The 13,206-nt window shown below is 34.4% G+C and overlaps 1 protein-coding gene across 1 annotated transcript; it reads right to left on the bottom strand.

Moving 5' to 3' along the window:
* Positions 1 to 277: 277 nt before the first annotated feature.
* Positions 278 to 11,457, bottom strand: LOC114351224 (alpha-tocopherol transfer protein-like). Its single transcript, XM_028302342.1, has 7 exons — positions 11,322 to 11,457; positions 9,432 to 9,510; positions 6,539 to 6,698; positions 2,113 to 2,359; positions 1,433 to 1,543; positions 895 to 1,028; positions 278 to 414 (listed from the first exon to the last, which is right to left on the bottom strand). The coding sequence occupies exons 2-7, from the start codon at positions 9,508 to 9,510 to the stop codon at positions 303 to 305; spliced, it is 843 nt and encodes a 280-aa protein (XP_028158143.1). The 5' UTR covers positions 11,322 to 11,457; the 3' UTR covers positions 278 to 302.
* Positions 11,458 to 13,206: the final 1,749 nt, after the last annotated feature.

Consider the following 13,206-nt stretch of genomic DNA (forward strand, 5'->3'; position numbering starts at 1 on the left):
CAGACAGAGTTACTTTCGCATTTATAATATTAGTTGGGATTAACTTACAATAAAAACATGAGCTAAATCTATATATATAAAAATGAAACCCGTTTCGCGTTGTCACGGCATCACGTGTGAACGGCTGAACCGATTTCGATAATTCTTTTTTTTAAATGTTTGTGGAAGTCCAAGGATGGTTCTTATGGAAAAAAATATTAAGAAAATCTCTACGCTAAGGCGGTACGAAGTTCGCCGGGTCAGTTATAAATACAAATGGTACAAATATTTCCTACTAAATGTAAAATACTTATTGAATCTTATTAATCAATGGACAAAGTCCTGAAGGATCCGTTCATGACGTTTTCAACTGCGTTGCTTTTCGGTTTCAGTTTCAGGTCAGCTTTCCACATCCCGTCGTTTAGGAACATTTTCCTGGAAAAACGGGAAAGAGTTTCTTAAAACACAGCTTTTTCAAGTACGGTAGTGATAGTGATGACTTGACTCTCGATAGATTTTTTGATTTGCAGTTTTATTCCTAGATCGTACCTCCATGATGCATAGGCTTTTTAAGGACCGCCCTAGGGCGATTGCCGTCGACTAGCTAAAGATAATTTCGTTAAATCCCACGCATTTGGACATACGGCATACCCTTTGCAACCAGCACATCGCTGTGCGACAGGGGGGCACTGCTTAGTTTACTTGCTCTTTCATTGTATGTTTTATGTCACCTCTGTCTTATTTGCTTTTTTTTATTTTACCTCTTTTGTCTTTTGTGATGTCCATGGCAATAAATGTTTCTTTCTTTCTTTCTTTCAAATGTGGGCCCTTAGAAATGGGGTTATAGCTCTTAAAAATGTAGAGTGGTTCATTGTCGACCATCTTATCCTAGGTACTCTGACCCTAAGTACCTACCTCTCTTCTTCAATCTTGCTGATCCAGAACTGATGCTGTTCCTTCATACTTTGAGCGTCGCCGCCATACTCGGCTGGTAAGTATTTCTTGTCTACCGATTTCTGCAGGCTTTGCACGTTGGAGTGGAATGTTATCTGTAAAAGGTAAGTAAGTAGGTGTTATGTAAATTGAATAAAATAATGTTTTAAGTATTTGGGTAAAAATATCACAAACAATAAAGCTTAAAAGCTCATGGTATCCTGAAATGCCAGCTGCCATGACCAGCTAAAATCACAGCGTAGGATAAATTTTGCCAGGAGGCTGATTTTTAGGAGGAGGAGGCTAATTACAACATTTAGTATTTTCATAATCCCTACTTAGGCCCGATTCGACTAAACTTTTATCCCAGAATAACTCCTGGTATAACTGGCACATTGACAGTTTTAATATGGGAAATAATATGTCAAAACTTGACTATCTTGATTTATCATGAGATTAATATTTAGGTACTCTTGTTTGGTCGAATCCACCCTTAAAAATATGATCGATTTATACATACGATATTGCAAATTTCCGCGGGCAGGGCGGGTTTGACTAGCGCATAAAGCTTTTCGTAGTACGACGGGCAGTTCACCGCGTGCACTTGCTTCACTCGGACAGGCATGCCTTCCTGGAATACAAAATCGAAATGTTTTATATCTCTGAAGGTAACCACATAATACAAAAATATGAAAATAACATAAAGATAATACGAACAGAAAAAAATATTTGTTTTTACACCAAAATAAGTAGGGCAGATAGACTGGGTACGATTGTAACAGGGTAGGTACGGTTGTAACAACTCGAATGTTATCAAACTATGCATAGTATATAGGTGGGGTACAAGGGGATGGGCATGTGAGCGACAAATCCACACAGCATAGATAATAAAACCGTACCCTCCTGTAGAATCTCCCGAACTTACTCATCATCATCATCATCATTTCAGCCATAGGACGTCCACTGCTAAACATAGGCCTCCCCTAATGCTTTCCACGTTGATCGATTGGTAGCAGCCTGCATCCAGCGCTTCCCTGCTACCTTTACAATGTCGTCAGTCCACCTTGTAGGTGGACGAACTTACTATAATCGATGAATTTTAAGAAAATTCTGATTCAGCTGATTCAAAACGTTTTAAAACTATGTTTGTTTACGTTAACGTTACGCTGCTACGAGATAATACGTTCTTATGTTACGTACCAGTAAATAAATGAGGAAATCCCTGAAGTACATGACATTGACTTTGGGGATGATCCTCAACGAGTAGTCCTTTATGTCCAGGACGATGATGTGTCCCTCAGGGAAGAAGTCGTGGACCTTCAACCAGTAGTCCGCTTGGAGGGTGAACGCCTTCAGAATGTCGTAGAAAGAGAATTTGTCGAGGGGCGGGTCGTCCAGTTGGTGGATCAAGATCTCGTCCTCTCCCGCCTTGTATGTGGCTACTGAGCTGAAAAATAAAAATAAAGTACAGTTCACACCTACATTTTTAGTATTTCGGGTTCAGATTATAACTTGAACCATTTATTCACGATTCAAAAATTGTATTTGGTAAGTAATAGGTTCTTTTCAGGGACTTAAACACGTACCAAATAAATCTTGCCTTACCGCCACTTCGGGATACCATTCGGGACAGACAAGCATGACGTTTTATTAAACTTATAAAAACTTTTTTTTAGTTAATTTTAGACTATAGAAAAAATTGCCACCAAAATCTTTAATAGAGTAGCATGCATGGGCACTTTATTAGGGCACTATTTTTAAAAAATAATTAATTCATGGTTTTATAACACTTGAAGTTTTTGGCGTTAGATTACCCCTAGATATGTAATACCTAATAGAGAAAATATTATAATGAATCCATATAAAGTTCGCTGACGTAATCTAGCTATACATGACAATAGGGTGATTTGCAAGCCCTAAATGAAAATGAATTGCGCATTGTTTTCCGAACTGTAACGTATCTTACCTATTACATAACAATAACGAGATTCTGAATTAATGTGACATTCGCTCCTTATTCATAAAAAGTGTCTTTCAAATCAAAACAAATCATTTTATTCATCATCATAGGAGATACAATTTATCGGTTCCCAATCCCATACAAAGCGTCATGGTCAGAAGCGATCACGCAACATTTTATGAAAGTGTTTTTACTGATTGATGAAAAGTATTTTTTATCAAATAATGTCGCCTTGTAAAATATTATGACATTATAAAAACTTCTGTCACCTGTTTCAATCTTGGAAAATTCTTCAGTGTAAGGAAAATTGTTGAAACACATTTCCTATTTTCTTTTTTCATGTTCTTATTTCACATCATTAGGTAAATCGATTAAATCGTAAACATATCTGTAATGGATTTATTAATCTAAACCTGTAATTAAGGCTTTAGTATAAAAGCTTTGGTAATGTTTTGACTTTTTAGACCGATATATCACAGCTCAGAATAGTTATTTCATTGTAGTTTGGAGAGTTCTTTACGTATTACGTTCCTACAAGAGTTAAAATTTTAGTATGACTACAAATTAGCCGGACATGAATAATTGAATACATGATAGAGATTAAGTCACACCTATAAATATTGCGTAATAGATATATACCTTGACCGTGATCATCATTTTGTCCGAAACGTATTAGGCGTAGAACCAGTTTTCTAAGGCCTCTACATGAGCTGGCTTATTTGTTTTTAACTAAAAGCTTACCTACGCCACTTTGGTTGTAATCGCTTACTTTTTTATAATCGTCTATTGTACGTGTTGCAATTACTTACATATTTTACTCGTATATTGATCATCTGACCACATTTTCTACTCTCTATAATTAATTATTTTTTAGAATAAACATCTATTGTCCATGTTTTTACCCTCACTACCTTAGTACATTGCCATTTAACGTCTTGGTCACTAATTATAGGCCAGTGGCAAAACATTATAGCGTGGCCCTTCTTTTGTAGGTCCAATCTCTTTCTACAGGGTGTTAGGTAAATGGATATATATCCATATATGAGCCGACATTTATATAAATTCCGATTTGTATGAAAATTAAAATAATTAAAATAAAGATATCAATTTTCTGACTTCACCATACCATTTATATGGCCATGTTAACTATGGGCTAGTGTCGGCTCATATACCCATTTACCTTACACCCTGTATAACGACGGTTGATCAAAATATTTTCCTATTTTATCGATGGATGAAACTTTATAACGTGGATGAGGTAGGATGACATGACATCCCACGTGTGGAAGTAGCCGAATCTTTCGCCATGACATTTAAAAACTGAGCCTGTTTCGCCCAGCTACGTCATGCGAGCCTCGTAACGGTAATCTTGTAAATCAACAAAATCACAAAATAACCTTTCTGTGCGTAAAGAATTTCGACTTCCTACTAGTATAAGATCCCGCTATACAACGACCTTCATCGAGATGCTTATTTGATGAAACATATTTTATATTCAATTTAACATGTCAATAATTATATTGCTTAAGGGTTGCCTAATAAATTTCAGTCCAGGATATGATTAATTAATCATTTAAAAAAGATTTTTTTTTTAATATTTCATCGGTTTGACTATTAAACAAACTCCATACCAATCGAAAGTATGAAGCCCATAGAATATGCAAACGTTAGGTTGCCTATTCTTTTCCAGTCATAACTCTCGGGTTGCCAGGTATAAACAGGTAAATTGATAGAGCATTTTGCATCGGTCTGATAATTTAATCAAATTTAAATTAAAATAAAGATTATTTCATTATGAACACGGTGGTATAGGGTTGCCTGCGAAAAATCAGTCCTGAATGACGGTTGTCGAATTTTGTAAAGTGAAATTAAAACTGACATACAACTCGTCTTTCCCAAATGTTGCCAACTACTCGAAAAATGTTACCTATCAGTTTTAATTTCACTTTACAAAATTCGACAACCGTCATTCAGGACTGATTTTTCGCAGGCAACCCTATACCACCGTGTTCATAATGAAATAATATTTATTTTAATTTAAATTTGATTAAATTATCAGACCGATGCAAAATGCTCTATCAATTTACCTGTTTATACCTGGCAACCCGAGAGTTATGACTGGAAAAGAATAGGCAACCTAACGTTTGCATTTTCTATGGGCTTCATACTTTCTATTGGTATGGAGTTTGTTTAATAGTCAAACCGATGAAATATTTAAAAAAAAATCTTTTTTAAATGATTAATTAATCATATCCTGGACTGAAATTTATTAGGCAACCCTTAAGCAATATAATTATTGACATGTTAAATTGAATATAAAATATGTTTCATCAAATAAGCATCTCGATGAAGGTCGTTGTATAGCGGGATCTTAGACTATACAGTTTAATAGCATCAAATGTCAAAAGGTTTAAGATCTCTTGTAAACCTTGACTTGGAAAGAACAGAGACATATTAAATTAACGAAAATGCAACCAATATACTGCCTTCATTTCCGGGAAATTTTAAAATTTCCCATTACTATTTCTGGCCAAGTATCGCTTAAATCTTGATTATCTATAGAAATAAAAATTATATGAATAACTTAGGTCTTACGAAATAGAACAACAAAACTTATGTTACAACAGTCAACTCTGTTAACCGTTAACGCTTATTCAAAAATGGTTCTTGGTTAAAATTATTGCTAAACAATATTTCAAGGCCCATTTTTTAGTTTTATAGAGACAGTGAACGCCTATATTTGGCAACTACACTAAATTAAGGTCATAATAAATTAAGGCACTGCGTAACATAATAAATTATAATACGATGCCAAGAATGCATTTAATTTAACGGTCTAACTCTAGATTTTGATGTTAATTGTACCTATTGTCTCATAATGATCGTGTAATACTAGCACTTAGCAGATGGTGATTTGTGTTTTGGAGATTCTCGGACGGTAGGTAGTTCACATTTTTCATATGCGATGTGTTCCATACTGTCGGGTCAGAATCAGATAATAATAATAATTTAACTTTATTTTGTATTTTTTCAACACTTGCTCTTTTGCCGACTCTGGGAATACTGTACCATTGACATTTTTATTCCACACACGTCTCACGTTCTGATATTTCCGTAAAGTTTTCCACGTGTTTACGCATCATTTAATTTTTACGACAACAACGATGTATGATAACAGGTAGAGTTGTTTGAATGATATAATTAATTTGGTAGTGAGCACACAACAATTTAACCTAAGGCTCTAAATGAATATCTTGTCTCAACTGGCAACGATTAAGCGCTGTTCCAGGCTGACATGATTTTAAACAGCTAAAAGTTTCGAATACGCTCGCTCGCTCCACGATCCACGATCCTCGCTCGATCCACGCTGTTAGAGACACGGATTATCGTTTCGGAAAACATATAAACGTGACACAACTGTTTTCGGTTACTCGACTGAAGCGGCATAGAGTCGCTACATTTGTGCGTCAAAAAGTTTTGAAATTTTCTTCTAGCGAGTTGCTTGTGACCGCAACTCGCTGATAAAAGTTGCTAATCTACATAACGCCTACTCGCCTGTTCTAAATTCTATGAAAATCGCTACTAGCGAGTTGCCAGTTACCGCAACCACCGCAACTAGCTGATAAAAGTTGCTAGTCGACGTAGCGCCTTCTTTTCTGTTCTTACGTGATTGAAAATGCAGTCTTCATCTTGACAGACGTAGGGTCCCTGTTGGTGTAGAGTTCTGTCAAACTGGATCGGGTAGTGCAGAACTTTTCGATGCATTTCTTGGTCTTCTCCAAGCTCCCGTAGCAGCTGTGAAGGAACTTCTTGATCATGAAGTCATCTGGAAAATAAAACAGAATAAAATGATTATTTACAAGTAACTACTTACTCTATTTTCGAATAATTTTTAATCGTGAGATATTATGTCGTTGACATCTTTTACGAGTGTTTGAGGTTCTCTACTAGACTTAAAGTACATTATAAAATCGCCAGGTTTTAAAATAGAACCTAACTAAACTAACCTAACTAATTTAAATATTTTGAAAGTGAGCAATTAAACATTTAGTTACTTTGACTTTTTAAGACGAGAGTGAATATGAGTATTACGCACCTATAGGGCAGATAAAATATGTACCACCCTAGACTGCATCTCACTTAACACCAAGTACGATTGTGGTCAAATACCTGCCTTGTCATGGATAAAAAAAAGTAAAATACTTATATGTATTTTTCTTAAATATTTTCGTATCCCAGCTATGTTAATAAGTACCTATGTTTAGGCAATTAGGCGTTATTTCCTTTGATATACTTGACATTCTTTATAGTTAAAAATAAAATAAACTTTGTCCATTAAAAACTAAGGAAGTGGACAGAAACAGTTATTACCACGGTTGGATTATTAGCATAAATAATTATGTTTACATAACACTGACAACATAATTGTATCTGTTATTATTTTATTATGCATAATAGGTGTAAAAAAAAATAAGAAACGTATGGACTAAGAGCATTTATAAAGGCTGAAAGTTTTTCAGCGCCTGCTCCCACAGAAGTTTGGACTAGAAATGAACCTGAACTTCAGTACCTAGAGTGAATTTTATTGTTATAATCTACATTATAGTAGAATATTATCCATAGATGGTGGTTATGGTGAAGTCAGAAAATTAATATCTTCATTTTAATTATTTTAATTTTTATACAAATCGGATTTTATAAAATTTATTTTGTATGAAAATTAAAAAAATTAAAGTTTTGATATCAAATTTCTGACTTCACCATACCATTTATATGCCCATGTTAACATGGGTTAGTGTCGGCTCATATACCCATTTACCTAACACCCTGTATATGTAGGTATATGTTATTCTATTAACAATTCAAAGGTGAAGCAAAGCATGCATGCACTTTTACGTCAAGGGTATCGCCACGTATCGCTATGTACCTACCTATTTTGGTATTTATCCGAGAAACAATAAGATTATACACTGTGCTTGTATAATCTTGTACAACGAATGAACAAGGAAGCAAAGCAAAGAGAAGAATACTAATTTATTTGTACTAGGATCTATTACGTTATATGCTCGGTGAACATTAAGTTCTTGTTTTTAATTCTAGTCACAAAACTCATTGTCTAACAACTAAGACTGAGACACTGAGTTGCACCATCTTATTTTTAACCGTAACTATAACGATAACCGGTGTTTTTATATGGAGTTGACAGATTTTTTAAGTTTGTTAAAGTTAAAGTAAGATAGTGTAACCAAGGCACAAGTTACAAGTTTAAGAAGAAATAGGAATATTCGTAGAAGAATTTTCCAAGAATACTGATGTCTGTTAACATAACCGTGGTCAACTTATGAGGAAACGATTTAAGAAGCCGTAATAAACGTATGCTACTTACTGTTAAACCTTGTACTTAAGTATAAAACAATTATAATTTTCCATGACCTTAGAGGGCAACCATGACGACCACCGACACCAATTATTGTCAGATTCTAGTCTAGTTTCAGGTGAAACTTCTTACTTTCAAGAGTCATCATCAAATTAAATTTTATTACAGTAACTTTAGCGTAATATCTAATTTAAAGTTATGAAACTGAAATTAATGCTTTGAATTAAAACGATGTAGATAAGAATGAATAGTCATCATTTCTACTTTATAAACTTCATAATATTATTATCTTAAAAAAAAATTAAACCATTTTAAAGACATAAACCGACTATAAGTATAATGAAAGTACCGACTTACATAACACAGTACAATGTATGTTTGTTTTATGGTGGTAATTATCGCAACCAAGTGTTAGGTATATTAGCGTAATTGTTGTAGTGACACTGTAGAGACATGATATGAATATGATATGACATAATATAATATAATCTTCCACGAGATTTCAATTTTTTTGACGGCAGGCCTAATTGTGTGAATTAATTTTTATTTTTATTAAACTCTACTCGGAGCATAATCATATCCTCAAGGGCAAAAGACCTCCTAACCTTATTTTGTTCTTCACGATTCATGGATCCTGTAAAAACGCATCTCGGTTTTTACCGTGTTGAGTCATTGTATTGATACAGAATGTTATTTTAAAAATGATTTAGCAAGTCAACACTGAATATTAGTTTTTCTTTTATTTATTGGTTGTTATAACTACTGCGCAACTACTTACTTAAAGAAACAAAGGCGAATAATTGCACAGGACATTTTTTCCCAACCAGAGTAGAAGTTAGAGAAATCATTAGATGTTTTTCATAAGTCTCACTTTGAAACAAGCAATTTCTTAAAGGTTCTTTTAGTAGATAGGTACTTGACTTAGCTGAGTTTTAGCTGAGTATCTATTTATGAAAAATTTCAGCAATTCTTTGTGTTAAGTTTTCTTTAAGTTTGCTTACAGATTGTTGCTTTGGTTTTTTTAGTTAAGTAACCTTGCCAGTTGATAGACAATGCAATATCTGGGCGTAACAGCCTATTTAAATTTCACCAACGTTACTCTCAATTGAATGTTTCAAATTCAAATTGCACGCACGTCAGATAGTTTGTTGGTCTGCAATCAGTTGCAACATGCACACTCACCAAGGTCTTGTGGTAAGTACGGCTCCTTGGCTAGCCAATCCCTGATGGCTACCAAATCGTGGTTTGTATCTTGCGGCATCTGAAAAAGAAGATAACTTGAGGGATTTTCAATTTGTCACAGAGTCGATTCATTCGTCACACTTTTGTAAGTTTCTTTCAGACATTGTTAAACAGCTATAAGACCCGGTATACCAAAGCGGAGAGGAAAAGGAGATATGGAGAAGCTGAGTGGAGAAGTGTTTAGATTTTACGCTTACATGGGTGTTGCGAAAATAACGAAATCTGATTGGTTTTTCAAACAAATCTCTTATATCCCCTTTGGTGAAATCCAGGCCTATGTAGATTCGCGTATGTCATGATAATTTTATAGAGTTTGACGAATTAATGAATTAAGTACTTTTCCCAGTGACGAGTCTACCCTGTGGTAAACCTACAATAACCTCATAATAAGTGGGCAGATTCGGAGATAGCTACAGGTAGCGCACCGTGGATAAAAAATGGTGGTCAAGTGAACGCTGTGGTAGTCGAGAGGTGCTGAGTTCATCGACTCAAAATCAAGAGACCCAAGTTCAACTTGGCGGTAAAATTAAAACTAAGTAACTAAGTAGTTACTTATTAAATTCAGTGTTGCTTTAGAGATATTCAAGCTGCTTGCGAGCTAAGATAGAGATTTACGAAATTAGTGAATTGTGATGGAGGAGATCACACTTTCATCTAATCAAACCAAAGGAATGAATTTTCACTTAGGTATAGTTTCATCCCTTTTACCCCTTTAGTTTTTCACGGAAAAATATCTCGAAGATATTATAGGTTAATTTAAATTGAATATCTTTATAACAAGAATGAGTTACCCATATTATGTGTTGCTAAGCTCAAAATTCTAGATGGGTCGACCAATTCGGCCAATTTCCTTAAGGCACAAGGAAGGTGCCTTTAAAGGAAAATTATGATATCTTAAGGAAGGAAAGATAGAGCCTAAAAATTGAGTGGAAAGTACTAAAAATAACACTTTTATTTTCCCATATCTACTAACTGACTGACTAAGCCATGTGTCTAGACCTAGAGACTTATAATATCCGTTTTCACCATCAATCACTAATTTTTAAGTGACAGCTATGAAAGCAAAATTCCTGCTATGTGTTAACACAGGGGACACTTAAAAATTAGAGATCGATGGATGAACGTGCATTAGGCACTTAAGTTCCGAGATCTAGGGGTGCACTAGAGGGTCCCACAGGAGTCCAACGTTCAAAACTTCACAGGAGTACTCCTATCGATAAATGAATGAATACCTAATCGCGTGTTTCAGGTTTTTTCAGAACTCATTCTTTAGGGAGAAATGAAGTGACAGTTAAAAATTAAGGACAAAAATATGCAAAAATGGGTTTTAGGTTTTTAAATGAACCAGCCGTACTAAACTGACTAAGTTGTATCACTACAGAATAATATTAAGTAGAATATAGTAAGTAGGTATCACCGAATATTTGTCGTATTTCGTATGATGATTGTCACAATCATTTAGCAAGTAGCTGGTGAGAGTTGTAAAACTCTGTATGTTCTCAAAAAATCGAATTAGTAATATAGCTACGCTCTAAAAATCACAAAAAATCCGTTTGCCATATTTATTTACTACTGAAAATTATTTTAATCACAACAAGTAAAAACAACCAACAAATTAATTAAGTATTATTCTAATTATGTATTAAATATTATATTTTTAAATAGAAACTTCCTATATTTATTTCCACTGAAATATGAGCTGAAATGTGAGTAGATTATCATGAAAACATTTTCTAATTTAACTTTATTTTTAGGGAACATATTTTTCAAAATTATTTAAAGCAAACTTTAAATAATCAAACTTTTAAAACACCGATATAAAATACAAACCTTGCCTGAAGTAACACTTAAAATTTGTTTTTCAGCAATAAAATTTCACACTCCGTTACAATTTCGGACCGATCGAATTTCGCGGAGTAGGCTTGCGCGCGCGCCTCGCCAGACTCGAATCAGCAACTGCGGTGCTTGTGACCGCGCGCCCTACGGATCCAGCCTAAGGTCGCAGGCACAACGACGCAAGGTCAGTGGGTGTCGTCCAAATATTTGAACTAGCTTTTGCCCGCGGCTTCGCAGCACCTATCGATATAAAAATACATGGAATTAAATGTATTTTATATCGATAGGTGCTCAAGTGGAATAGGCCAGGTGCTATTTTTGCGGACTTAAATTTAACATGGAATTAATTTTTATTTTTTGTTTTTGGGCGGGTGCTCAAAGTGGAATACGTCGGCTTCGCGCTTTTAGTTATATTATGCAAACTCTATTATTCACGCGTCCCCTTTTAAAAACGCTTCCAAAAAAGGTGATAGAAATCGTATAACTAATAGCTTACTAGGAATTGGTTGGCCCCATACATACATCTACTATTTCATATTAATTTTTCCGACAGAAAGTAGCCTAAATCGGTAGAGGCCTAATGATTTGATTATGTCTGTACCTGTCAGTTAACTACATCCTATCAATATTCATTAAAATTGGTTAGCGGTTTAGGCATAAAAATGCAACAGGCTGAGTTATTTTTGCATTTTAATAAAATGTATCAATATTGAATTTATTTGGTCATGCTGTCTCTCATACAAAACAATGGAAAAATATTTTTTCCAGAAAACATCTTAAATGACAGTACTTACCTACATTAGTAACGTAGGTCCTGTATCTGTCTTTTAACTTTTTTCCTTTTTCTTTAATCTTAAGTACCTACTTAAATAGTATTCTTTTACATTTCTGTATTTAAAACGGATTATTTGACTTTCCTGTGTAGTTTCAGCTGAAAAATCTCTCTACCTAAATAGATAATATGTTTCGGTACAGTCTATCTAGATATATTCTGTATTTAAAACGAATTAACTGACTTTCCTGAATGGTTTCAGCTGAAAAATATCTCTACCTACTGTATGCTTTGTTATGCAATGACAGTTTAACTTTCCCCCGGGACAAACTTGACCTTCATTGGTTGGGTTTTTGTAGCGGTCAAGCTGTAGATCCTGGCTACACAGGAGTTGCAGTGGTGGGAACGAGAGGTGGTATTTTTTTTGTATGCTTTGGTACCTACTAAGTCTATCTACATACTTAATTCATTTCGTAGGTGGTACTTGTTGTAGTAAAACTAGTAATGTAACATTGCAATAATCAATTAAGTGTTTTATGAACACTTCTTTATAGTTAATCATCTTAATTTTATAAGATGGAATGCCCGTGGTTTCGCCTGCATGGACTTTGGTTTGTAACGGTAAGTCGATCTTTTTGATCAACGTCATTTATTGTTACCACCAAAAGAGCTTATGTTAACTTTACATTAGGCTCTGTACCTATTAATGAAGTCTCAGTGCCAAAATTCATCCCCTAGTCCTTTCAAACATATTTAATACATTTTCGACAGAACTACTTTCGCATAGGTATTTGTTTATTAGATTTTGCAATTAGATGTTATACAAAGTAGTAATCATTACATGTAATAATGTATTAAATAAAATAATTATGACGAAACTAAGTATCCGTATCTAATTGCAAAATTTCATATTATTAAATCAGTGTCGTCTTATTTGTTCACTATTGTACACTCGGCCTTACTTGGATCAGGATAAAAAATATTTGTTTTTAGAGGCGTATTATGTCAATAGTGATGACTACTACTAGTTTTATTCTACTAGACACAAAATTGGCTGCTACTCGTCGAATTTACTTGCTCTCCAAATACTCTCCATGAATTTAACTT

This window comes from Ostrinia furnacalis, unplaced genomic scaffold (genome assembly GCF_004193835.3).
Source record: "Ostrinia furnacalis isolate ACB-3 unplaced genomic scaffold, ASM419383v2 OfSCF1110, whole genome shotgun sequence".
Taxonomy (NCBI): Eukaryota; Metazoa; Arthropoda; class Insecta; order Lepidoptera; family Crambidae; genus Ostrinia; species Ostrinia furnacalis.